The 23,937-nt window shown below is 36.0% G+C and overlaps 1 protein-coding gene across 4 annotated transcripts in view; it reads right to left on the bottom strand.

The window, feature by feature from the left end:
* LOC148951413 (cell division control protein 42 homolog) overlaps window positions 1-23,937 on the bottom strand; it is a 145,949-nt gene that overhangs the window by 60,724 nt on the left and 61,288 nt on the right. For 2 of the 4 annotated variants that reach the window (XM_089090864.1, XM_089090866.1), the window contains exon 2: window positions 4,116-4,342. In XM_089090864.1, coding sequence (XP_088946990.1) covers window positions 4,116-4,323 — 208 coding nt within the window. In that variant the 5' untranslated portion in view covers window positions 4,324-4,342. Of the gene's footprint in view, window positions 1-4,115; window positions 4,558-14,110; window positions 14,132-23,937 lie in introns of those variants that run through there. The other 2 variants (XM_089090867.1, XM_089090865.1) reach the window with 2 other exon arrangements.

Raw genomic sequence — 23,937 nt, 5'->3', positions numbered from 1 at the left:
GGATATATAAATACTTGTAAATTCAAAAGTCTCTTTAGGATGGGGGTCAGAATAGCTTCAGCCCTATAGAAAGCCGAAAGATTGTTCCATATAAATGAAAGAAACCTTTCCCATCCACTCAAAATTATATTATAGAAGTGCAATTCTTTAGTAATTTTGTTCTTAAGTAGAAAAATCAAAACCAGTCGTACAAACATTTCTACACAGATTAAGCGTACAGAAATTTATTTAACCGAAGAAAGCAGTGTCCTATTGTAGAGGTTTCGGTACGTATGTATTATAACCACCACACCCAAGTTCTTGGTCTGCGTTGAACCGGTTTCGTTCTGTATTTCAGTATGTACTCGGTGATAATCAGCTTAGCCTGAGAGAGATAAACTACAATGTAGGTAAATTTCTTCACTTCTTGAGTGTGGTGGTTATAATACATATGTACCGAGGATTTAGGCTCCTTTCTTCAAAAATGTAGAGTTTTCCTTTTTTGATTTTCGAGGAGGAAGATCAAAGAAGCATGTTTATTTGTTTTTTCCACCAAAGGTCATCGCATCGAACCATTAGTCTTAGAAAATCGGGAGAAGGCTCATCCGAATGGAAGTTAAAAGTTCAAGCACTCTTTTAGCCATATATTGAGCTTCCCTGTTTCAGAGGCAGTATTGCCGTAGGGAGGCGCATTCATTCCTAAAGAATCACATAGCCCCAATCCACACGAAGTAAACGGTTAGTATAGACATTTATTTTAAAGCTTCATATAACCAAGATGATTATGCAAAATGGTGTGTAATTCCACATCAGCTATTACAAAGTAGGGCCAGCGGGTCACTTTGTAGATGGAGGGGTTGCGGTGCCTGATGTCTCAGTTTGCCTTGAGGGAGTGTGCCTGAAGTGCATTTTTATATTCATATTTTCTAACTCTGCTAATCTTCAGATAAATATGGAACATGGTTTAGGGGGGGGGGAAGTAAAAAATTATAAGCTACTTTTATTTGGAACAAGCCTGAATGTGGTTGCTTCGCTGTGACAGCTTGCTCTTATTGCAGAAAAAAAATTTCTTTGCAACATAAAAGATTATTTCCTTATGTTTTTCGGCACAAAACGTAAAGAGGTGTGAGGGTGTATCTTAAGCGCCGTTAGGGAGTTTCCCGGGCGGAAGGAGGCAAATGCTACCAGAAGGTTTGTTTTTATCGACATTTTAAGGGAAACATTGGGTTTTGCGTTTATTTTTTTATTTTTTTAACAATTTGTGAACACAAACTATTGGCAAGATGCGAGTCGTGCTAGCCTAATATTAATCAAAACTCTTAATAATAGTTTTCATGGCAATGTCTACATTAAAAGAATTGGTTTTGCATGGGTATTGCAATTTACAAAAGTTGTGGAGTTTAAAATTACCCACAAAAAGTTAAGAGCATGAGAAAATGTCTCCCTTTTTTTGGAAAAAGGGAGAAAACAACCGCGCTATAGCACATTCATTCCTAAAGATGCACGTAATACATGCCAAAAAAAGGCTAATATAGAAATTTATCATGAGTATCGCCAGGAAATCTCCAGGGAAAGGTTGCTAGAACTTTAAATTTCAGATCGAATGAGCCCCCCCCCTTCAAAGTTTCTACAACAATTCTTTCCATACAAAGCGGCCTGGTGACAAAAAAAGGTACTTATATGTTAGAGCGCCTATGCTAAGTTCTTCATCTAAGTATAACCTGTTTCTCTGACTAATCCTAATGAAATATCACAAAATATGATAAAAATATAATACATTAGGGGAAAATTCTAGGGTACTTGTCAATTAACTGGTATCCACGCGAGAAGTCAAGTTTGGTTATTGCTAATAAAATAAAACAAAATATGATGAAAAAATAATAGTTTATAAATAAATTAGGGCCATATATTTGCACATTAGGGGGGTAGGGGGTAAAGCATAGCATATATTAAACACGTAAACTAACCTAACCTGGGTACCTTTTTTTCCCTAAACCCCAAAAAACAATAATTTAAATAATGTAAACGCAATGACAAACCACGCTTTGCGATCCAATTCTCTATTGACTGATACCCGTTTGACTAGTTTCCTTTAGCATCTATCTTACGTGTGTACCAGCTAATTGACAAGCACCAATTCTAGTTTAGCTACTTTTCACTATCTTGGAAAGGGGTTAGGTTAAGAAAATGAAACTTTCAGGGGTGGATCTCCAGACTAAAGTATGTCCCGGGAAAATATCTTGAAGTATCTACCTCCAATCCTTCTCCCTTTAGAGGGCAATGACCTCTGATGACCTTTAAAATTTTTGTGTTATGAAAGTGAAATCTTGCAAAACAGATCTTCTGCTGGTAAATATTTACCAAATCATATTATTAAGTTACGACTAAAGTGAACATACCACTCAATGCCTTTTTTTATGCTCTTTACAAATATAATAATCATTTTTGTTAGAAATGAATTTCAGCCCCCACCCATATATATATACCAATTCAGGGTATATATTTACACATTAGGGGGGGTAGGAGGAAATTTTAAACTTACCTCTCATTTAAATCAGAAATAAAATTACTTTCACCCCCCTAATGTGCAAATATATACCCTGAAATGGTATATATAGGGGTGGGGGCTAAAATTCATTTCCGACAAAAATGATTATTATATTTGTAAAGAGCATAAAAAAGGCATGAATGGTATATTCACTTTAGTCGTAACTCAATAATATGATTTGGTAAATATTTACCCTAAGATGAGTTAAAAAACGATAATCTTTGCAGAAAGATGATCTTAGAAGTAAGATCTTAGTGCTAAAAAACGGGCCTATTGACTTACGAATAAAGTAAACATACCAATCGATGCCTTTTTTATGCTCATTACGAACATAATAATCGGTACTTTTCCATTATATGGGCATTTCTAAAAAGTCAAGTTTGGTTAATGCCAATAAAATAGGTAAATTTTTCGCAGATCATATTATTGATTTACGAATAAAGTAAACATACCACTCGATGCCTTTTCCACTCTGGTCACTCTAGGACCAGAAACATACTCTGAGAAGGTATTACCAAGCTTCCATGTTAACCCTCGTCTGATTTCTAAATATTAGAAATTGTGCCTACTTGACGGGTCTATAGCCTACCTATTTAAATTTTGACAAAACAAAATTTTACCTTAATTTTCAGTCATCATTTTCTTTTTCTCTGGTTGTAGCTCTGAAAATACAATTCCCGTTACTTCAGTACAATTTTAAGCTGTAGCGTAAATTTTAAGCTGTTTTTTTTTCTAAATTTATGAAATGTATTTGCAGATCTTTGAAACCCCATAAATTGGGATTGAGTAAATTTGTAAAGCTGAAAACAGTTTTCGGTCAATATATACGAAATCATATTATTGACTTACTCATAAAGTGAATATACCACTCGATGCCTTTTTTTATGCTGATTACGAATATAATAATTTTTTATTTCGTAATTTAATTTCAGCCCCCCCCCTCTAGCGACATTCCCTAACCTAACCTAACCCGGCTGGTCACTATATAGGGGGGGGGGGGCTATAATTAATTTATAATTTAAATGCTTATTATATTCGTAATCAGCATAAAAAAAGGCATGGAATGGTGTATTCACTTTAATCCTAACTCAATAATATGATTTCGTATATATTGACCCAGTTTTCTTGTACTTCATTTAAGCAGAACGGTAAATATACAACTCAATGCCTTTTTTATGCTCTTTGTGAATATAATAATCATTTTTATCGGAAATGAATTTTAGTCGAATTCACTTTAGTCGTAACTCAATAGCCTAATATGATTTGGTAGGCTAAATATTTACCCATCTTTGTTCTATGATCTTACAGCTCACTGATGTTAGCAAAAAGTGTGAAGACCGCCACTGTTTTGCCATATAGAACAATGATGAGAGAACTTTGATGGTCTACTCATCATTGTTCTCAGACGACTGATCAGAGCAGAATGATGAAAAAGGTTTGCACAAAAACGACCAAAGATGTAAGATCTTTATTAAAAGATTTCATTTTTAAGCGTTTTCTTACAAAAGATTTAAGATCTTAGCACATTGATGAGTGAAAAAACGGCCCTAATAATATGAACTGCCGACAATTTACCAAAGAATCTTACCATTGTAATTATCATATGCAGTTGGTGTATATTCCGTGGGATGTTGATTGGTAGTATAGTTCACAATAAGAGATGTTTTTCCGACAGCACCATCTCCAACTAATACACATTTTACAGCACCTCGGACACTACATCCTCCAACTCCTTTCTGATCTTTATCCGAGCCCATTTCACTGTAGTAATCAGCGCCCCAATATCTGGGTGACATTTCTTGATTTCATTCAATACTATAAAAATAGTAAGCTCAATAAAAAAAACTTCCTAGTCTAACTAAACAAAGGCAATTGAGCTATGGGATGGTAGTATCTGTGAACTTATTCGAAACCCGTTTCAGTGACGCCGTCCGCTTTTATATTAATCGCCTTCTTGTTCACCAATTTCGGGTCGATGATTCATACTCATTGGAGCGAATTACTTATGTAGCCATGCCAACTATTTGTATCTTAAAAATAACAATGTTCAAAATTTACTGTAAAGATAATGACAATGATTATATGAACAACTATAATTCATACTCATAATTATGAGTATTTCCAGGATTTTTTATCCAGGATTTTTTTCGGGGGGGGGGGGAGGGTACAAAAGAAAATTTTCTTGGGGGGGGGGTACACACACAAAAACGAACAAAAAATTTGTTTTTATTTTTTTATATTTATTATAAAAATTTGTTGTTGGGCAAATTATGTTCTGGCCTTGGGAGGGCATAGGGGTTTTTAGCCCAACTTAGGTTAATTTCTGCTCGTTTTGAGTTGGACTTGGTTATTTATAGTAATTTCTGTTCGTTTTGGGTTTCATTTATTTATCGATGCTGATTTGTGGTAATTTCACACTTGGTAGATTATTTGATTTTATTTTTGCTCATTTTTGGTTTAATGGAGTTCTTTACCTTTCTTTGAAAAACTTGTTTTATGGAAAAAGTTTTTTTATTAATTTCTGTTCGTTTTATATTGACATAGTCTTTTCAGGGAAAAAGAAAATAAAAGTTTAAATCTTTTTATTTTCTTAAGACTTTATAGTTTGTCCTGCTATTTGTATGATGGAGAAAAATTCAGCAATTTTTAACAACATGCACCCTTTTAAAAATCTGGACACAAATAGTAGTGTTTAATTTAGTTTCATACCTCCTATAGTTGACCATAAATGGAAAACTTGAAACCATTCGCAAAAAAATCTTTTTACTTTCTTTGATAGCTTAGATACACTTAAGCTATTTTGATTTGGTCAAATTTTAAGAGGAGAACCAGCACCGAAAATTTGAATATAATACCTCCAATCGATCTTGGGATAATGCTGAGATGCCTTATTGGGAATTAGCAATAACAAAATGCATTTTGATTTCATCTTAAGGCAACATTTAATTTTTAAACATATCGAGAGATTAGGAGGGTGGGCGTGGGAAGGAGATTAGTTACCCTCCAATCACGTTCGACTATTAAAAAGGACATCACCCCTTTCTATTTCAAATGGAATAAGCCCTTTTCGAAGTTCATACGACAACTCCTTCGATACGAAGTGCCGTGGTCTAAACAACAACAACAATAAAATAATACATTATACCCATATCGATCTTTACTATAAAAATGTCAAGCCTTCCAGTCACTTTCGACTATTAAAAGGGCACTAGGCCTTTTGATTTCCAATCGAATGATCCCTTTTTGAGTTTCTGCGACAACGCTTTCTATAAACACCTTAAATACCCCCAGGGCATAAACTACAACCCTTACCCTAAAGGCTGTTAGAGTGGTTGTCATCCTCTAAGACCTAATTTCCAGAACTTTCAACTACGTTAAACATAATGGCTATCTCAAAATTTTGATTGGAAGTGTATGGGGAAATGGTGGGCGTGAGACAGGCGTAAGTCGCTCTTCAGTCACTTTCAACTATTAAAAAAGGCACTGGCCCTTTGACTTACGACTCATATAGACCCTTTTCAAGTTTATACGAAAAGGAGTTCTACATAGTCGACATAGGCTCTTCATACAGAACTTACAATGCTCGCCTTGCGTGCTTGGGGGGGGGGCTTTCTACTTACAATAACTAATTTAAGGAATTTTCTACTACTTTCAGCAAAATTGCTATATGCGAATTTTTATTGGATGTGTTGAGGGGAATTTTGGACATGAGCGGGGGGTTAGCGACCCTCCAATAACTGTAGACTATTAAAAAGGGCACTATCCCTCTCAATTTCCGATTGATGAACCCCTTTTGAAATTTTTACGACAACTCTATCTATAAAAACCTTATATGCTCCCAGGGTATAACTTACAACCTTTGCCCTGAAGGCTCTGTGGGGTTTGTCATCCTTAAATACATAATTTCCAGAACTTTCAACTACGTTGAACAAAATGGCTATCTCTAAACTTTGATTGGCTGTTTTTTGGGGAAATGGTGGGCGTGAGAGGGGGGTCAATTACTCTCCACTCACTTTCGACTATTAAAAAGAACACTAGCCCTTTCAATTTCCAATTGAATGAGCCCTTTCTGAAGTTTCTACCACATCGCTTTTTATAAAAACCTTATAAGCCCCCAGGGCATAACTTACAACCCTTGCGCTGAGGGCTGTGGGGGAGGGGGAGGGGTTATCATCCTTAAAGACCTAATTCCCAAAACTTTCAGCTACGTTGAATAAAATGGCTATCTAAAAATTTTGATTGTATGTGTTTGGTGAAAAGGTGGGCCTGAGAGGGGGGTTAGTTGCCCTCAAATCACTTTCGACTATAAAAAGACCACTAGCCCTTTGAATTTCCAATCGAATGAGCCCTTTTTCAAGTTTCTACGACACACATTTCAATAAGAACCTTATACCCAGGGCATAACTTATATCTCTTGCCCTGAAGACTGTGGGGGAGTGTCCTGCTCAAAGGTATAATTTCCTGAACTTTAAACTACGTGGAACAAAATGGCTTTCTCAAAATTTTGATTGGATGTTTTTGGGGTACTGTGGGGCGTGGAAGGGGTGTTAGTTGCTTTCCAAGCGCTTTTGACTTTTAATAAAGACACTAGACCTTACAATTTTCGATCGTATGAACCCTGTTTAAAATATCTGACACAACACTTTCAATAAAAACCGTACATGCCCCCAGGGCATAACTTACAACCCTTGCCCTGGGGGCTTTGGGGGGTTGTAACAAAATGGCTGTCTTAAAATGTTGATTGGATGTGTTTGGGGAAAAGGTCTGCGTAAGATGAGTGTTAGTTAAGGCCCAATCCCTTTCAACTATTAAAAAGGGGACTAGCCTTTTGAATCGCCGATCGAGTGGGCCTTTTTTTGAAGTTCTTACGATAAAGTCCTCTATAAAACTCTTATATCCCCCAAGGGAATAATTTACAACCCTTACCCCGAGGGCTGCTGGGGAGTGTCCTCCTCAAAAACATGATTTCCATCTGGAAGTCAACTACGTTGAACAAAATGTTTATCTCAAAATTGTCATTAGATGTCTTTGGGGAAATGGTGGGCGTGGAAGGAGTGTTAGTTGCCTTCCAATCACTTTCGACTATTAAAAAGGGCACAAGCCGCACCAATTTCCAATCGAAGGAGCCATTTTCGAAGTTTCCAAGACAACTCCTTCGATACGAAGTGCCCTGTTATGGAAAAAAGTGCCCTGGTCTTTACTTAGGCAGCGCTATTGCACTGCCTATGAAAATGTCAAGCCTTCCAATCACTTTCGAATGTTAAAAAGGGCACTAGGCCTTTCGATTTCCAATCGAATGAGCCCTTTTTGAGTTTCTACGACAACGCTTTCTATAAACAGCTTATATGGCCCCAGGGCATACATTACAACTCTTTCCCTAAGGGCTGTTAGGGCGGTTGTCTTCCTCTAAGACCTAATTTCCAGAACTTTCAACTACGTTAAACAAAATGACTATCTCAAAATTTTGATTGGATGTGTTCGGGGAAATGGTGGGCGTGAGAGGGGCGTCCAATCACTTTCAACTATTAAAAATGGCACTAGCCCTTTCAATCTCCAATCAAATGATCCCTTTTGAAGTTTATGCGACAACACTTTCAATAAAAACCTTATATGCCCCCAGGGCATAACTTACAACCCTTACCCTGAGGGCTGGGGGGGGTAGTCAATCTCAAGGACCTAATGTCCAGAACTTTCAACGATATTCGACAAAGTGGCTACCTGTAAATTTGGATTCTACAGGTTCGGGTAAACGGTGGGCGTGAGAGAGGGGTTGATAGCGCTCCAAGCACTTTCAACTATTACAAAGGGCATTATCACTTTCAGCTTCAGATTGATTGAGCCCCTTTTGTAGTTTTTACTACAACTCTATCTATAAGAACCTTATATGCCCCCAGGACATAACTTGCAACCTTTGTCCTGGGGCTCTGGGGGGTTTGTCATCTTTAAATACATAATTTCCAGAACTTTCAACTACGTTGAACAAAATGGCTGTCTTTAAAATTTGATTGAATGTTTTTGGGGAAATGGTGGGAGTGAGAGGGGGGTTAATTACCCTCCATTCACTTTCGACTATTAAAAAGGGCCATTGCAATTTCCAATCAAATGACCCCTTTTTAAAATTTCTACAACAACTTTCTATATAAACCTTATATGCCCCCAGGGCACAACTTACAACCCTTGCACTGAGGGCTCTGATGGGGTTATCATCCTAAAAGGCCTAATTTCCAGAACTTTCAAAAACGTTGAAAAAAAAGATCTCTCAAAATTTTGATCGGATGTGTTGGGGAAAAAGGTGGGCGTGAGAGGGGGGTTAGTTTCCCCCAAGTCACTTTCGACTATTAAAAAGGGCACTAGCCATTTCAATTTCAAATTGAATGAGCCCGTTTTGAGGTTTGTACAACATCGCTATCTATAAAAAACCTTATATGCCCCCAGGGCATAGCTTACCACCCTTGCCCTGAGGGCTGTGGGGGGAGGAGTTGTCATCCTTAAAGACCTAATGTCCAAAACTTTCAACTACGTTGAATAAAATAGTTATCTAAAAATGTTGATTGGATGTGTTTGGGGAAAAGATGGGCGTTAGAGGGGGGTTAGTTGCCCTCCAATCACTTTCGACTATTAAAAGGGCACTAGCCCTTTGAATTTCCAATCTAATGAGCTCTTTTTGAATTTTCTAAGATAAAGATTTCAATAAAAACCTTATATGCCCCCAGGGCATAACTTATAACTCTTGCCCTGAAGACTGGTGATTGGGGAAATGGTGGGCGTGGAAGAGGTGTTAGTTGCCTTCCAATTACTTTCGACTATTAAAAAGGGCACTAGCCATTTCAGTTTTCAATCGAATGAGCCCTTTTTGAAGTTTCTACGACAATGTGTTCTATAAAAGCCTTATATGCCCCCAGGACATAACTTACAGTCTTTTCCTTGAGGGCTGGGGAGGGGGGGGGGGGTGTCATCCTCAAAGACCTAATTTCCAGAACTGAATACTACGTTGAACAAAATGGCTATCTAAAAATTGTGATTGGATGTGTTTGGGGAAAAGGTGGGCGTGAGAGGGGGGTTAGTTGCCCTCCAATCACTTTCGACTATTAAAAAGGCCACTAGGCATTTCAATTTCAAGTCGAATTAGCCTTTTTTGAAGTTTCTATAGTGACACCTACTGTAAAAACCGTCCATGCCCTCAGTGCATAAATGACCAACCGGGCCTTGAAGGCTGTGGGAGAGTTTCCTTCTCGAAAACATCTTCTAAGTGTAAAGGTCCACAACGCAGTTCAGGATGGCAATTTCAGCATGTTGATTGAATGTGTTTCAGGAACTGGTGTGCGTGTAAGGGGTGTTAGTTGCCTTCCAATCACTTTCGACTATTAAAAAGGGCACTAGCCATTCCAATTTCCAATCGAATGAGCCCTTTTCGAAGTTTCTACGACAACTTCTGCGATACGAAGTGCCCTGGTCTAAAGGAAAAAAAAAATTAATAATACATTGCGCCAACATCGTTCTTATATGTCCCCAGAGTATAACTTAAAACCCTTGCCCTGAGGGTTGTGGGGGAGTGACCTCCCCAAAAAACATATTTTCTATCTGGAAATCAACTACGCTGAACAAAATGCCCAATTTTGATTGGATGTGTTTGGGGAAATGGTGGGTGTGGAAGGGGTGTTAGCTGCCTTCCAATCACTTTCTACTATTGAAAAGGGCACAAGCCGCTCCAATTTTCAATCGAATGAGCCCTTTTCGAAATTTCTACGACAACTCCTTCGATACGAAGTGCCCTGGTATGGAAAAAGAAAAAGAAAAAGAAAAAAAACAATAAATTGTGCCAACATCGTTCTTTACTTAGGCAGCGCGATTGCGCTGCCTATGATATAATTTTTCCTTTTTTCCTTATAAAAAAAAATAATAATAACGGATACGTGTTTATTTTTATTTTTTTAATTTTTTTTCCAGGGGGTGTTGTTTCTAACCGTAGGCCCTGGAAGATCAGGAGAGGCCTCGTTTGATCAGAAACTATAAATCCTAGTTTGTTTTTTTAGCGACAAAAAAAAAATGTGCAAAGGGAAAGTAGCTTTTTCTGCTATTTTGTGGCACCAAACTGCGATTTTGTCTCAAAGAGGACCAAGTTGCTATCAAATGAAATAACTAACACAGACAATCAATTTAAAAGTACCGAAAAACTATATATCGAGCTTCCCATATATAGAGGAAGTAATGCCGCACAGTCACCCATTCGTTCCTGAAAAGTCACATAGCCCGCACAGGATAAATGGTTAATAGTGAAATTTATCTTAATTCTTGATTTATCTAAGTTGATTCACTTGATCAAACAGTTTGTGGTAACGAACTGTAGGTAAGAAACACAATATAAAGATATAGTTTACATACTATATATGCCTAGTTTATATACTGTGGTAAGGAGCGACCCGGCTCAATAATAACCGAATCTTTATGAAACGGAATTTTGATATCGAAAGATATATCAAAAGAATTGGCTTATTATGCTGATTTTAAATATATAAGTTTCATTAAGTTTAGTCTTACCGAAAAAGGTTACGAGCCTGAGAGATTTTGCTTGATTTTCGAAAAAAAGGGGGAAATACCCCCTAAAAGTTTTAGAATCTTAATGAAAATCACTCAATTAGATTCAGAGGGTCAGAAAACTCTACTGCAGTGGTTTCAAGCTCCTTTCTGCAAAAATCTGGAATTTTGTTTTTTTGCCAGATGAAAGACCACGGATGCGTGTTTATTTGTTTGTATATTTTTTTGTATATGGGAAGGGAAGTTTCCAGGGGGTGAGCGTGTCAGGGGAAATTATACACTGGGGGAATTTGCCAGAATTCCTGTTCAAAATTCTTTTTAGATGTCTTGCTTTCTCTTTTCTGTCTCAATATTACGCGTGGAGCTATTGAGGGTAATTGTCAGGAGAAAATATTTACCGGTATTAAATAGCTTATAGAACATTTCCGTGGAAAGGGCGATTTCTCCGTGGAGGTTGGGCCAGATTTTCTGGCATTATTTAGAACCGACCAGATATTAAATTTAAAAAACAAGTTTTTTTCAACTGAAAGCAAGGAGCAACATTAAAACTTAAACGAACAGAGATTATTACATGTATGAAGGAGATTGCGCCCCCCCCCCCAACACCTCACTCTTTATGCTAAAGTTTGAATTTTGTCCCAATTCCTTAAGAACGACTTCTGAAACACCTGGGTCGTTTAATTAGAACAATAGGAAGCTTTTTTAAAAGTACTAAAAAACTTTAGCGTAAAGAGAGAGGGGTTGAGGAGGGGGCAATCCCCTTCATACACGTAATAATTTCTGTTCGTTTTAAGTTTTACTGTTGCTCCTTACTTTCAGTTGAAAAAATTTGTTAATTTATTTAATTATATAGGCTACAGTGATGTGCTATTAGCTATTAGGAAGGAGGGGTGGTGGTTCATTTTAATTCCCAAATACCTTAACTCTTACTGGGCCTTCAAATAAATGAATAATGACTTTTGAGAAAGGTGTTAGGGGGAGGAGATATAGATTGATATTTACTTCCTCTTGATTCCAGGATTTTTTTTGCCTCAACCTTTGTTATTGTTGCTGTGAAGAGGGAGTGGGTAATGCTACAAAGAGTTTTGTTTTCAGCAATTTTAATTGGTAATATTTCGCTTTTGCTATTTATATTCAATTTTTCAATGCATTTAAACATATGTGTAGAATGTATTTGAACATGAGAGAACCCTATTGCAGAGATGGTAATGGCTCCATCCGCGCTTAGCGTAGAGGAACAAAAGTCCAAGAGAATTCTCGTCCATATTAATAACAATATCCCTCGAAGTCCACATGAAGTTCTGTAGAAAAAATATTATTAAGGACTTATTCAACAAAGCTACTGCTCATTAAAAAATTCGACTAAATTTTCAAATTTTGTTCAAAATCTTAATTATAATTCAACATTTTAATTCTTAAGCAGAAAAAGAGAAAAAGCTGTGTGCTACCAATCAATTATAAAATTATTGATATGTGCAACTTAACAGCAAGAAACCGTGGGTTTATGGGGCCGGTACCCTACATCACATCTTAGTTAGGTCTGGACATCATTTGAAGGACGATCGGAAATTAAGTAAAAAAGAACAAGTTTTTTTTCTACTGAAAAAAGGAGCAACATGAAAACCTAAAACGAAATTATTCCAAATATATGAGGTGTGCTGCCCCTTCCTCGACTCATCCCTCTTTATGTTGAGGTTTTACTTTTTGTCCCAATTCTTTAAGAACGGTTACTGAAGTACAAGGGCCGTTAAAACTGAATAAGAAGCTTTTTAAAGCAATGGAGTTTAGATTTTAACGAGCAAGGGATCGAGGAGGGGGTAGACTGCTTCAGATACCCAATAATTTCTCAACATTTTAAGTTTTTCATGTCCATTTTCCATTTTCCATTTTTCAATCCATTTTCTGCCCTTCGTTTTCACTTATATTCATAGATTATTGTGAAAAAAAATTCCACATGTTTCAAAATGATTTTTTTTCATTTAAATTTTTTATTTATTTATTAGGTTTTAGCTGGGGGGTACGCGCTGATAGAAAGACTCGAGTGAGTGCAGCAATTGCAGAGGCTTTAGCTTTATTTGTAGAAAGCAAATTATTTAGCATGATGATACTTAGTAGACTAAGAGGTGCTGTATATTAAGCTTTAGGAGAAGTACAGTACGGTTCCAAGAATTAAGGGAAGAACATGCGTCGACCAAATTTTCCCTCTTCGATTAATAATAGAGAAGTGCCTGAGTCATCAGACCCCTTTAATCCTCAAATTTATAGATTACGAACAGGAATTTGATTTAGGCGATAAAGAAAAAGCTTTAGTGAAGACCATGTCCTTGCATGGAAGGCCAATTGTGCACATTGAAGTGATTGGTACTATGCACGAGAATTATCCCTGAGTCAGATTATAGTTACATTTGTGGATAAATCAAAATTATGCACGACAACAGCGCCAATTACGTATACCGTTCTTAGTTTTTCGAGTTGAACAATGTTAACTTTCAAGCTTCAAACTTGCCATTTACCAACCCGTGTCCAGAATTGTGGCATAATTTTTCGAAACCAGAAAATGTGAAAGATGGAACAGCAGTTTTTTATCTGTCGCATGGATCTGGCAAAAGTTATAAGCGACATGTTATTTGTAGGGAATAGTTGGGAACAGTTTAATGTTAATACAAGCTTTTGAAAGCAATTACTAGCCATTGAGTTAACTACTAGACATTACGTTAATAAAATAGTTTCGAAGAATAGGAAGATAAGGCTGGGAACTAAGATGAGAATATTGGAAGTCACTGCAATGACAGTCGTCAAGTGTGGTTCTGAATTGTGGGCGCTTCGAAAGGCTGGGGAGGATTTTTAAAATGTTTTCTACAGGAAGTGTAGACGGAATGATCCTATCGATAGTCCTACTAACTAAATTGGTCTTCAAACCAAGACTAAAGCTGAGTAATATAAGTATACAATGACTATAAAAAAAAATAATAAAAAACTATAAAATAATATATAATATTTTATAGTTTTATATATTTTTATAAGACTATAAAATAATAAAAAACTTAAATTTGCTCCTGTCATCAAGTTACACACAGCTATATTATACATTGCACTAATTCCATCCAGCTTTTTGGCGGATTGTGTCGTGTCGATAAGATCACAAAACCAGTCATATTTCTAAACTGATAAAAGATTTTTATCATAAAAAGTTTGATGAATGTTTCATGGACTTTTATGACATTTTGCAGACTGAAGTAAGAATACACAAGGTTTCGGGGAGATACGAAGAATTGACTCTGAGGCGTAACTAGGTTCGGAGGCTCATTAACCACTAAACTCCGTAATTAGGCAGACCTCCGCAATTCTGTAACAAAAATAGATGTTTTTATTGGTGAATACTAGAGCGTTGTACAACGCATCCGTAGCACCTCACATATTTTTGGCTCATCTCCAAGAAAACATGATTTTTAACTGTGCGGTTGTTAGAATCATTAAAACATACTACGAACAATGAGCCTTCCGAAACGTATTAACGCCCATTCACAATGAAATTTTACAAATACTGATATTTAAATAGCGCTAAAATAAGCCGATAAGAATCTTTCATAGAATGTTACTGCCAGTCAGAAAATCCCACATGAAATCCGATTGGCTCAAAATAGCGCTAGCTAAATTTTTGTATTAGTAAAATTTCATTATGAACGGGCCTTAAAGCAACGCAGAATATTCTAGTTAAATTCAACCCTTAAACGAATTTGATTTGAAGTGAACTAATGCTACCTCAAGACATGTAGGATTTTGAAGATTTTGCCACTATTTTCAGCATTTTTTTTCGAAATACCCTGTGAGGTTTTTTCAAGAATATTAAGGCTTTTTTAATCCCTTGTGAGGTTTTTAAACTCAATCGTAAAGATTGAGTTATACCAAAGGTTTGATTGGAGACGGTAAATGCCCCTACCCTCTAGCTGACCTATTACCGACCTCCACAGCGGTAAAGCATTGCTTCGCCCAGGGCTTCACTCATTATGATGACCAATATCAGCGTTGCCAATATCAGCTAAGGAAATCTGTTTTTGTTTTTTTTCGGGATGCATAAACGAACTCTATTATTTAATTCATCCAGAACAAAACGTTAGAAAAATGGCAATGCTCTTTGAACTTACGAAGCAGAACACGCGCTCCCAAAGACAATAGCCTGCACAGAACAGAGCTACATGCAAAATTGTATGCCGAAAAGCTGTATTCATTACTTTAAAATCCGTCTTGGAAGAAATGTTTGAAAAAAAGGTATTAGATGAGATAAGTTTATCTTATTTACTTACTCTGAACCTACTGCAAGAAACGTTGCACGGCAAATTGAGGTTTTAGAAAAGGCAACCTTGCCTAGAAAAGCTCATATTTTTCGAAGATTACAAAATTTTGCATTTTCCAATTATTTCCACTCTTCGAGAAAGCAGGGCAAGGGATAAATAAAATGTTTCCCTGAGGGATAAAACACTTGAATTAACAGTTATAATTTGCCATTATGGTATAATTTTTTACGCTATAAAGTTTTTAATGACATGCAACCGGCCTATTAATGCTTTATAGGCCCACAAAACTGTATTACGAGTATTTCCTAATCACTTCAATTTTATTTTTCCAACCCATCTTCATTAAAAGGTTTTTCCAACATCCAATTGTTCGCTAACAATGTTAACTAACAGGTATTTGTTTGGACGGCGAGAATAGAATTGTTAGCTAACAGAAATATTTCGCTTTAAATTCTCCAACAATTTTCTCCAACAAGTATTTGATTTGTTAGATATTAAAATTACAAAAAAAGTCTTTTCAACTGAAATTAAGCAACAACATTAAAACTTAAAACGAACAGAAATTACTACGTATATGAGGGGGTTGCCCCTCCTCAATACCTCACTCTTTACGGCAAAGTTTGACTTTTTGTTCCAATTATTTAAGAATGACTCCTGAAACACAATGGCCGTTTAATTAGAATATTAAGATTTTTTGAAAGTTCTAAAAAAGGTCTTTAGCGTAAGAGCAAGGTATTAAGGAGGAGCAACCCCCCTCATATACGTAATAATTTCTGTTCTTTTCAAGTTTTAATGTTGCTCCTTAATTCGACTAAAAAACTTGCTTTTTCATTTAACATCTGATGGTCTTTAATAAGTTCCGTGAAATCCAGCTCCCCCTCCACAGAAAATTTCCTTCCCTCACGAAAAATTTCTCCATGGGAAGATCCTCCCACTTAACCCCCCACCTTGCCAGAAAAATCCCCCTTCCCCGAAAAATATATGTATACTTCCCAATAGCAACTTCCCAAAAAACAATGGGGAAAGTTCATAGGTTGCAGCCTTTCTCCCGGGTGCTGTGGGGGGTTAAGTAATCCTCAAAGACATAGTTATTAGATCTTTGAACTATGTTGAATAAAATGACTGTCTCAAAATTTGGTCGGACAATTTTGGAAAAAAGTGGATAGGAGGGGGTGCTAGCTGCCCTCCATTATTTTCGGTAACTTAAAAAGGACACTATAACTTTTGATTTTCGATCAACTGAGCCCTCTCCCGATCTTTTAGTATGACTGGTTCAATAGGATCAACCCTGGGAAAAAGAAACAAAACACAGAAAAAAACGAATAAAAAATAAAACAAATAAACACGCATGCGTAATCTTGCTTCTGGCCAAAAATGCAAAATTCCACATTTTTGTAAATAGAAACTTGAAACCTCTACAGTAGGGTTTTCTGGTATGCTGAATCTATTGATAGTAATTTTCATTAATAGCACTTGATGCTTTGCTGATGTTTCCCCCTATTTAAAAAATTAGGCAAATTTTCCCAGGCTCTTAACTTTTGATGGGTTTCATTAAACTTCATAAATTTTATAAATTTTGAAATTCATGAGTAAGCTGCATCGCTCCTTACTTACAGTTCGTTACCTCGAACTGTTTGATTCCCTAACAATGTTGGCTAACAATAAGTTTTTTTTTGGATGGCAGAAACATTATTGTTAGGAAAATTGTTAACTAACGGTTTATTGTTTGGACGGCAGAGAAACCCCTTAAGGGATGGGCTTGTGTGCACCACGTTTTCATAGGCTAGCTTAGTGAGTTCTGAACAAAACAAAAAGAAAAATACATTTCTAAGTTACTTTTATATCCATGCTTGCTATCCCTTGACAAACTGTCAATTGACCAAACTATGCCAGGCCTAACCTAATTAGACCACCAAAACCAGACTGAAAGTTCTTCAGTTTGTTCTGAGCTTCTCTTCTGCAGCTAATAGGAATGAGTCATGTTTAGGCTTGATTAAACATGCATAAAACTGTTGATGCAAAAGAAAGGGCTCGAATTGAATATATATATATAGCAAAACTGAAGGGGACAATGAGTTTTTTTTTTAATTTGTATTCAAATGGGGAAGGATTGAATCGTAGAAATATATAATTTGCAGCTCACATGTCTGGATTCATGGGTAGGCATTTTTTTTTTTCGCAAACACTTTCTGGTTATTTTTGCTATTTTTTTACATACGCAATTTATTTAATATCCTCTGAGATTGGTTATCAATCTTAAACCCTAGGTATAGTATGGTATAAAGATTGATCAATCCCAATTCTGATTTGGCTGACAATGACTAAGCCAGCATTAACTAACCCCAGTTAAGAGTTGCAGTAATCAAAATCAAACAACTCGTGAAAACGAGCTGTGAGTAAAGAACGACATGTGCCAATAGTAACCGAAACTATAAAAGACAGAAAGAGTTTTTAAGCAGTTACAATATCTAAAAAAAAAATGTGGATTTTTTTTTCTGAGAAGAAAGACCAGAAAGAGCAGTATTGCGTGTTTATTTATTTTTGCTTTCTTAAAATGGATGATTGTGTCGAACAACAGTCCTGGAAAATCGAAAAAGGGTTCATTAGAACAGAAATTAAAACTTCTAGTACTATTTTTAAATGGCAAAACAGTCGTGACATAGCAAAGCGGCGTTTTTTCCCAATTAGTGGCGCAAAACGACAATTTTGTCCCAAAGGGTGCCAAAAAGCCATCAAGTAAGAATTCTAAGATGGCCGATCGGTTTAAAAATTATCAAAAAATTGAAAGAATTCATTGGAACAGAAATTGAAAGTTCTAGCACTTTTTTTTTTTGAAATTGCAAAACAGTCGTGCCACAGCAAAGCGGCATTTTCTTCCAATTAGTGGCGCAGAATGACAATTTTGTACCAAAGGGTGCCAAAAAGCCATCAAGTAAGAATTCTAAGATGGCCGATCGGTTTAAAAATTATCAAAAAAATGATATAATGAGATTTTCTAGTTTCAGAATTAGCAATGCCGCGCAGTGTCGCATTCATCCCTAAATATGTAGGATGTCCCCAGAAAATAAATGGGCAATGTAGACATTTATTTTAAAGCTTCATTTAACTAAGGTGATTCATTTGAGGTCTGGTAAAAGTATGTACATTGATGCATAATTGCATATCATCCACTGTAAAGGGGGGGGGGTAGTGGGTCTTTTTTTAGGTGGGGGGAGTATGCTTGGACCACAAAAATGCATATTTATGCCAAAATTTCCAATCTCTCTTTGAGCCTTCAGATAAATATAAAAAGGCTGGAGGAAGGGGGATGGTAGATATTCATCAACAATCCCCTTAATTGTCATGACTGTTTTACACAATAATTGTAATATGGCACAAAAGGCGGAAAAGGCGGAAAGGGGTTCGGGCAATATAAATATCGTCAAAAGTTTTCCTGTTGGGGGGGGGGGGGTGAAGAAAGTTGTGGAGATGATGGCCCTTCAATTGCAGGGTTTCAGGCCCCTCCCTCTGTGTAAATATTTGGAGGGCTGCATTTTTCAGGGTAATAATTGTTCTCAAAACGTTGCTGTAGAAATATGGGTTGAACGTGGATTGAAAGAGACAGTGGTTGCCTCCTTCATGCTTATGAGAGCCTTGGATTAAATACCGCATAGTAACAAGCTGCAAGTAAAGAGCAGCCCTTGTCAATAAAATACAAAACGGTACTTTAATAGTAGCCGGGCAACAGGCGAGAAGAACCGCATATAGAATGTCAAAGATACCATTGGAAAACAGGTTTCTGTTTCATAGTTAGTTATTGCTCACTCCGTGCCAAAGATTTAAACATTAGTTTTTTAGGGTTAAAGGAGCAAAAAAGGTACATAGGTTAGGTTAGGTTAGTAGAGAGGGGGGTACCAGCGCGGGGGGGACTCCTTGTATGGGCATAGAGTCCCTAGGGAGAACACATGTGCTGTCAGTCCGGACCCCACACCATATATGGGCATGGAAGCCCCAGGGAGAACACGTTTCCGAGAAATTGGTGTTCGTCCAGGAGAATTGTTTCCGGGCGAAGTTTATTAATGTCTGACGGATGATGTCAAGGTTGATTGATTTGTTGGTGTTCATCCAGGAGAATTGTTTCCTGGCGAAGTTTATTAATGTCTGACGGATGATGTCAAGGTTGATTGATTTGGTGGTGTTCATCCAGGAGAATTATCTCCGGGCGAATGTTTTGATCTTAGAGATGAAGAGATTAACGCGGGAAAGGGTTTCCTAGGAATTTAAAATGTGACAGCGAAGGGATGCCAAAACAAATGGAGCACGCAGAAATTACGTTTAGGGGTTATTTGGGCGAAACCGTTTTAGATATTTTAAGGAATTATTTGGGCGAAACAGTTAGAGACATTTTAGAAGATGATTTTAGAAGATGTTTTAGAAGAGAATTTGAGGGTGAAACTCTGTGGTCGTTATAATACACAAGTTGTATTTGAACAGTGTTGTGAGGTCCTCTACCCCAGCCCCAAAGGGTTCCGATCCCCCTACCCCAACCCCGAAGGAATCCCCCGGCCCCCAAGGGCCCCCCGGACCCCCAAAGAGCCCCCCCCCCCATTTTTTTAATACTTTTTTGTTCACTTGAGACAAAGAAGGGCCCCCACATTTCAAAAAGCTTTATTATATCTTTTCAGAACAAGTTCCTTTCTTAATGTCATTCCTAAACCCATTTTACAAGTTGAAGTATCCAATCCTTTTCACCCACAACTTTACTTTACAGCTTTATGAATACCACAACACCAATCAATACTTTTCAAAATGCATTTCAGAACAAAATCTTTATGTAATGACCCTCCTAAACCAATACTACAATTGGAACTACTCATCTTTTTCAGCCACAAAATCACTTTACGGCCTTTTGAATACCACAACATTAAGCAATACTTTTCAAAAGGCTTTTCAGAACAAGTTCGTTTCTTAATGTCCCTCCTAAACCCATTTTACAAGTTGAAGTACCCATCCTTTTCCCCTTAACTTTACTTTACGACTTTTTGCCCACCCCAACATCAAGCAATACTTTATTATATCTTTTCAGAACATGTTCTTTACGTAATGTCCTTCCTAAACCAATTTTACAATTTGAAGTACTCATCCTTTTCAGCCACAACTTTACTTTACTGCTTTTTACATCCCGAAAACACCAAGCAAAACTTTTCAAAAGGCATTTCAAAACAAGTTCTTTACTTAATGTCCCTCCTAAACCTATTTTACAAGGTAAATTATTCATCTTTTTCAGCCACAACTTTACTTTACTTTTTTTTGCATACCCAAAACATCAAGCAATACTTTTCAAAAGGCATTTCAGAACAAGTTCTTTATTTAATGCCCCCTCTAAAACAATACTACAAGTGGAACTAATCATCCTTTTCACCCAAAAAATTACTTTACGGCTTTTTAAATGCCACAACATTAAACAATACTTTTCAAAAGGCTTTTCAGAACAAGTTCTTTTCTTAATGTCCCTCCGAAACCCATTTTACAAGTTGAAGTACCCATCCTTTTCCCCATAACTTTACTTTACGACTTTTTGCACACCCCAACATCAAGCAATACTTTATTATATCTTTTCAGAACAAGTTCTTTACGTAATGTCCTTCCTAAACCAATTTTACAATTTGAAGTACTCATCTTTTTCAGCCACAACTTTACTTTACGACTTTTTGCATACCCACAACATCAAGCAATACTTTATTATATCTTTTCAGAACAAGTTCTTTATGTAACGTCCCTTCTAAACCAATTTTACAAGTTGAAGTACTCATCCTTTTCAACACAACTTTACTTTACTACTTTTTGAATACCAGAACACCAAGCAATATTTTTCAAAAGGCATTTCAAAACAAGTTCTTTACTTAATGTCCCTTCTAAACCAATTTTACAAGTTGAACTACTCATCCTTTTCAGCCACAACTTTACTTTACTGCTTTTTACATACCGAAAACATCAAGCAATACTTTTCAAAAGGCATTTCAAAACAAGTTCTTCACTTAATGTCCCTTCTAAACTAATTTTTAAGGCTGAACCACTCATCTTATTCACCCAAATCATTACATTAATGCTTTTTGAATCCCCACAACCTCAGGCAATTCTTTACCAAAGACTTTTCGAAACAAGATCTTTTTGTAATGACCCTCCTAAAACAATTACAAGTTGAAGTACTCATCTTTTTCAGCCACAAAATCACTTTATGGCTTTTTAAATACGATAACATCAAGCAATACTTTTCAAAAGGCATTTCAGGACAATTTCCTTATACACACTCCTCCCTAAACCAGCTTTACAAGTTGAACTAATCAACTTTTTCAACAACAACATTACATTACGACTTTTTGCATACCTCAACACCAAGCAATACTTTTCAAAGGGCATTTCAGAACAATGTACTTACATACTGCCCCTTTTAAACCTATTTTACAAGGTAATATCCTCATTTTTCTAAGCAAAAACATTCATATACGAATTTGTGCATGCCAAAACATTACTCTGCGGCTTTTTGTATAACACAACATAAATAAATACTTTTCAAAACAAATTATCATATCTTTTCAGAACAAGCTCCTAATGTTATACTCCTTTCAACCTTATATCTAAGTCTGCAGCAATCATCTTTTTCAGCCAAAACTAATTAAAGTCTTTTTCAATACCCACAACATCAAGCAATACTTTTCAAAAGGCATTTCAGAACGAGTTCGTTTTGTAATGTCCCTTCTAAAGCAATTTTACAGGTTGAGCTACTCATCCTTTTCACCACAACTTTACTTTACGACTTTTTGAATACCACAACATCAAGCAATACTTTCCAAAACGATTTTTTATATCTTTTCAGAACAAGTTCTTTACGTAATACCCCTTCTAAACCAATTTTACAAGTTGAACTGCTCATCCTTTTCATCCTAAACTTTACTTTACTGCTTTTTGCATACCCGAAACATCTAGTAATACTTTTCAATGGGCTTTATTATATTTTTCAGAACAAGTTCTTTATGTAATGTCCCTTCTAAACCAATTTTACAGGTTGAAGTACTCATCCTTTTCACCACAATTTTACGGCTTTTGTATATCAAAACATCAATCAATACTGTCCAAAAGGCTTTTTTATATCTTTTCAGAAGAAATTCTTTATGTAATGCCCCTTTCAACATAATATTTCAATCTTCAGCACTCATCCTTTTCAGACAAAACTACACTTAAAGGCTTTATCAATACCACAACCTCAAGCAATACTTTTCGAAAATCATTTTAGAACGAGTTCCTTATGTAATGCCCCTTCTAAAGCAATTTTACAGGTTTAAGTACTCACCCTTTTCACCACAACTTTACTTTACGACTTTTTGAATACCACAACATCAAGCAATACTTTCCAAAAGGCTTTTTCAAAGTTCTTTACGTAATGCCCCTTCTAAAACAATTTTACAAGTTGAACTACTCATCCTTTTTTTCCACAAGAGGACTTTTTTCAACTAAAAGTAAAGAGCTGCTAGACTAAATAAAAGACGAGCAGAAATAATAACGAATAATTGTTCAAACTTAAATTTTCTGTAAACTTATGTCTAGTGATAAACTTGTTAGAGTGACAAAAAATTTTTCCACAGAAGGACATTTTTCAACTAAAAGTAAAGAGCTGCTAGACTAAATCAAAGACGAGCAGAAATAATAACGAATAATTGTTCAAACTTAAATTTTCAGTAAACTTATGTCTAGTGATAAACTTGTTAGACTGACCAAAACTTTTTTCCAAAAGAGGACGTTTTTCAACTAAAAGTAAAGAGCTGCTAGAATAAATCAAAGACGAGCAGAAATAATAACAAATAATTGTTCAAACTTAAATTTTCTGTAAACTTATGTCTAGTGATAAACTTGTTAGAGTGAAAAAAACGTTTTTTCCAAAAAAGATATTTTTAAACTAAAAGTAAAGAGCTTCTTGACTGGATCAAAGACGATTAGAAATAATAGAAAGAAACTTTTAATACTTATATTTTCTTTAAACTTATGTTTAATCATAAACTTGTTAGAGTGAAAAAAACGTTTGTTCCACAATGGGTATTTTTCAGATAAAATCAAAGAACTGCTCGTCTGGATCAAAGATGAGTAGAGATATTAACAAATAATTGTTCAAACTAAAATTTTCTGTAAACTTATGTCTAGTGATAAACTTGTTAGAGTGACAAAAACTTTTTTCCACAAAGGACATTTTTTCAACTAAAAGTAAAGAGATGCTAGACTAAATCAAAGACGAGCAGAAATAATAACGAATAATTGTTCAAACTTAAATTTTCTGTAAACTTATGTCTAATGATAAACTTGTTAGATTGACAAAAACTTTTTTTCCACAAATGACATTTTTCAACTAAAAGCAAAGAGCTGCTAGACTAAATCAAAGACGAGCAGAAATAATAAGAAATAATTGTTCAAACTTAAATTTTCTGTAAACTTATGTCTAATGATAAACTTGTTAGAGTGAAAAAAACTTTTTTCCACAAAGGACATTTTTCATCTAAAAGTAAAGAGCTGCTAGACTAAATCGAAGACGAGCAGAAATAGTAACGAATA

The sequence above is a fragment of the Artemia sp. Qi Xiang Cuo genome, chromosome 6, assembly GCF_049724085.1.
Source record: "Artemia sp. Qi Xiang Cuo chromosome 6, ASM4972408v1, whole genome shotgun sequence".
Lineage (NCBI taxonomy): Eukaryota > Metazoa > Arthropoda > Branchiopoda > Anostraca > Artemiidae > Artemia > Artemia sp. Qi Xiang Cuo.
This window is presented reverse-complemented; position numbering and strand designations above follow the sequence as displayed.